At 47.6% G+C, this 4299-nt stretch overlaps 1 protein-coding gene across 1 annotated transcript; it reads left to right on the forward strand.

Moving 5' to 3' along the window:
• The first annotated feature begins 2273 nt into the window (after positions 1–2273).
• LOC147605219 (fucosyltransferase 2-like) lies at positions 2274–3923 on the forward strand. The gene has a single exon (XM_086794297.1). It carries the CDS (start codon positions 2274–2276, stop codon positions 3921–3923), a length of 1650 nt encoding a protein of 549 aa, XP_086650423.1.
• The last annotated feature ends 376 nt before the right edge of the window (positions 3924–4299 follow it).

The following is a 4299-nucleotide window of genomic DNA, read 5'->3' on the forward strand; positions in this document are numbered from 1 at the left end:
TGGGCCACAAGGAGTGTCTCAATGGCAAAAAATTCTAACCCTACACTTTTACACTCCACAAACATTGGCTCCACATCAAATGTATTGGACTAGCAACAACAAGCATTTGAATGCCACATAACAAAGCCTCAACGGCACGATCCAATGTCATTCCATCCCCATCAACATCCACTTCACCACCACAAGGTTCTTCATCTTTAAGCTCCACATCTGCATCTACCTCCATACTAAACCAACTACCAGTAAAGCATCAACAAAGAGAGCCACAACCTACCCTTAAGTGGGTCCCTAAAGCCTCTCCACCAGTTCTCAATCATCAATCCACTATCAGAAAACCCAAAAGGCCTCATTGGCAACAAAAATCAATCCAAACCACAGGTCACCTCTTATTGGATTCATTAGAAATTTTTTGGACCCAAAGAGGGCCTCTTGGATTAACTTTTGATTAGGAATGGATCAGTAGGAAGAGGGCTGGGTACACATTTTTTACTTCTTTGACCCCAGGGAGCCTAGGATTTGGTTTGCTAATGGGGCCTAATTACTACTCTTGTCCCCCTACCTCCTGGGCCTAAACTTAGAGGTCCCCCACCTAGAATCGCGCGATTAAAAATCTTAAAAATTAAAAAATTTTATTTTTTCTCAAAAGTGTGTTTTTCCTCTCCCAACATACTCTAGGTTTAGAAAGCTCATTTTGAACCTCTTTCTTCCTTTTCTAAGCTCTCCATTGCTGCAGAAACTCCATATCTCTCAAGCTCTCCCTCCATCTCAAGCTCCCTCTCCCTCTTTCTTCCTTTTCTAAGCTCTCCATTGTTGCAGGAGAAACTCCATCCCTACATACATGGAGCAATACTTGGCTCCCCACTCCATCTCCTTTTTTCATTGCCCCAATGATCGATGGGTGCCTGTTGAGATGCTTAAGTACATTCAACAATATGTCCGCCCCTACATCCAGTGCCTTGAATGCTTCATCGACATCTGCATCCTCGCCAGGAGCTTACTGTACCTTCAATAAGCAGGAGGTGAAGAGGTTGGGAAGAGCAATTTAGAAACTAGGATCCTCTCCTGGCTCGCCACTTTTGCGTTCCTCATCAGTGATGATGAGGATTTGGATGAGGAGGTAGAGATGCTTGCATTGTAGTTGGCAAGGTATTTGAGGGATGACAAGGAAGTGAAGGCACTAGGTACAAGTGCTGGTGTAGAGGAGCAGCTTGCATCAGAGCACTAGGTGCACAAACAGGAAGGCACTAGGTGCACAATCTGCAGTTGAACAACCCGCTGTAGTGGAAGATGCGATGGCATCTTCCCCACACGAGGAGAGCAAGGTGCTACCAGAGCTTGAGATCAATCTCTTGAGCACCATTGTGGTGGAAGGTGAAGAATACTTATTTCTTCATGACCTTGAAAAGACAGCTGGCTTGAGAATGGATGAATACTTGGGCATTATGCACGCGATGTGAGGTGGACCTTGATATGTCCAACCTCGGTCCTCACCTAGATAGTGTCATATTACCCCTTGGAGAATCTATAGAGACAATTGCTTTAGTCAAGGAAACTGTGATTGAAACCGCGGAGCAAGCCTTAGTTCCAGAGGAAGAATTTACAAACTTACAAGACAAGCTAGAGGCTGAAAAGAATACCCCTGCTCTACGGGAGTAATGGAAGAGACCAAAGCACCTAAAAAGGATGAGGCTAAGTCCTCGATTGACCTCTCCGTCCCCACCAGTACTTTGGCAAAATAAGACATTGAGCAAGAGGTAATAATCGACCTTTTACAACTTAAAAATATTTGTAATTATGTATAAAAAAATATTTTGATTTTTCCTTTGATTGCAGAGAGTGGTTGAAATTGACGCATTTGTTGGAGAGGCGACAGCAGAGACCAAGGTCCATGGACATGATGGTGTATTAGCGCACTATCTTGGTCGGCTTTCTGTGGATGGCATCACTATTATCCACAGGGACTACACTCCTCAATCTGCCTTCACTCTCTTCTTTTTGAAAGCCCTTTCTAAGGTGGTTTGTATAGCCTCTATGGTACAAAGCACCATCGCTGACTGTGGGAGTATGTAATGTAAAGTTTTTCCTTTCTTTTTATAATATATATTTTATTGGTCCACACAAAAGAAGAAGTGACAACTTTACCATCTCATCTAACTTTTTCGAATGCACATATGGAAGGCTAAATAAGGGGGGCAAGTTACCCAATTATGAGCTTCTTGGTTGAGGGGCGCTTACTAACTTCTTGAAGCTCTCTGCCCTCTAACCTCCAAAATATGAAGAGCAGACGGGCAATCATATTCGGAAGTTTGCTGCTGCTAATGACGGCTACGGCACTCACTCTTTTGCCTTTGCAAGGTTACTGGTGCCAAGACTCGTGGTTATCATCAGCGGGCGGCTGCCACTGGCCGGCTAGCGGCAAAATCCTCCTGTCCACCCTGTTACCCTCCCGCAATAATGCCGATGATCACCTTGCACATGAAGAGGAAGATCTCACGTGTCTGAGTCGAGCGGAGCACCGTCTGTATTTGCCGGCTCTCCCTGCGCCGTCCGCTTCCTTGTCAGCCGCATTAGCGGCGTATGACCGACTGCATGCGGACTGCTTGACGAGAGATGGCGATGCTGCATTGAACTTCACATCAGTAGATATCCTGCGTGAGAGCTCATCACTGCTGTCGTGCAAGTATTTGATATACATTGAAGGACCTGCAGGTCTAGGCAACCGGATTATGGCAGTGGTTTCCGCGTTCCTGTACGCTGTGCTAACAGATCGTGTGCTGCTGGTGGATGCGAGGGGCCATCTGTGCAAGCTCCTCTGCGAACCCTTCTCGAAGTCTTCTTGGCTGGTGCCCGAAGGGTTCCCTTATGAGCATCTGGAGGGGGCCGCAAGTGTGGGCGTGGCGATGGAGCGCAGCAAGCTGAGCGCAGTGCACCTGCAGTTGCAGCATGATCAGAGCGCCCAGGACCAAATGTTCTGGGACGTGAGCGTTCAGGAGCGCTTGCGGTTGGTCCCGTGGATCGCCTGGAGCAGCAATCAGTACCTGGTTCCGCGCCTCTACTCCACGCCCACCTTCTGGCCGCGCCTGGTGGCGCTTTTCCCTGCAGATGTATCCCTTGTCTTCAGCCAAGTCGCAAGGCGCATCCTACTTCCCAGAAACGTAGCTTGGGAAAGGGTCCTTAACGCCTACTGGGCTTATCTCTCCGGCTCAGAAACCACCGTAGGCGTGCAAGTGCGTCAGCATTTCGTGCAGGCCAGCAGGGCTTTCAGCAGAGCCGCGCACGACCGCATCATGGAGTGCCTCACCACCAACATTACAATTCTACCAAAGGTCGGCGCTATAAACTCCACGCATGAACTAACCCTCATTAACAGCAGGAAGTTATTAGCGCCTAAACCTCTGCCCCTAGCAAAGAGAAGAAGGGTGGCCATGATGGTGGCTTCTCTGCAAGCGGGCTACTACGAGGAGATGAAGGAGAGTTTCCTGCGCTATAGACCGGAACTAGAGCATGCTGAGGCTGTTGTAGTGGGCGTTCACACGCTCAGCCAGGAGGAGCAAGAGCAGCATTCATGGGCGCAGGCTCTTAAGGCTTTTGTGGAGATGTGGGTGCTGAGCATGTGCGAGGAGCTGGCCACCAGCAGCTGGTCCACGTTCGGCTATGTGGCGCGAGGCCTGAGAGGGAGGCCCTCGTGGATCCTTCATGTGAGAGGCGACCAAATGCGGCAAGGTCTACAGAATGCTTATCCTTCTTCCCCAGTTTGCTCTCTTGGGCAGAGCCCCGATCCCTGCAATCACTTTCCCTTCCTGCATGATACACGTGCAGCTTCTAACCAAACCAACCAGAGTCACTCTTCCATGGAAGGCTGGGTCAAGCGCCATCTCAAGCCCTGTCTAGACGAACCTCGGGGTATTCAGCTCGTGGATTGATGTCCATTTATAGGTCGCCTTAAATTATTTTGAAGTCCGTCTCAAACTAATCCCTCTATAAAGTTTGATGATGCCCCTCTTTAAAGTTTGATGATGAAAGTATTCGAGCAAACGCTTGTTTAAAACCACCCTTCTTTTTTGCTTACAACCTAGGATTTTGACGTGAGGCTTGTTAACTAAAAGCTATGGTTGCAATTTGCATTTTGAAAGTCATTCCTCTTGCCAATGTTGGATCAAAATCAATAATCAATAGTTCCTCTAGATCATACACATTTGTATTAATGTTACATCAAAATCAATATCAATACGGTACAAACTTCTTGTGGATCAATATGCATACTCTTGGCACTATCTCCACACCTTCTTTAATGCTTAC

Source organism: Cibotium barometz, chromosome 60 (assembly GCF_041138505.1).
Source record: "Cibotium barometz isolate CiBa-2024 chromosome 60, ASM4113850v1, whole genome shotgun sequence".
Taxonomy (NCBI): Eukaryota; Viridiplantae; Streptophyta; class Polypodiopsida; order Cyatheales; family Cibotiaceae; genus Cibotium; species Cibotium barometz.

Coding starts and splice junctions, on each gene's coding strand:
- LOC147605219 (XM_086794297.1), top strand. CDS start 2,274: ATGAAGAGCAGACGGGCAATCATATTCGGAAGTTTGCTGCTGCTAATG.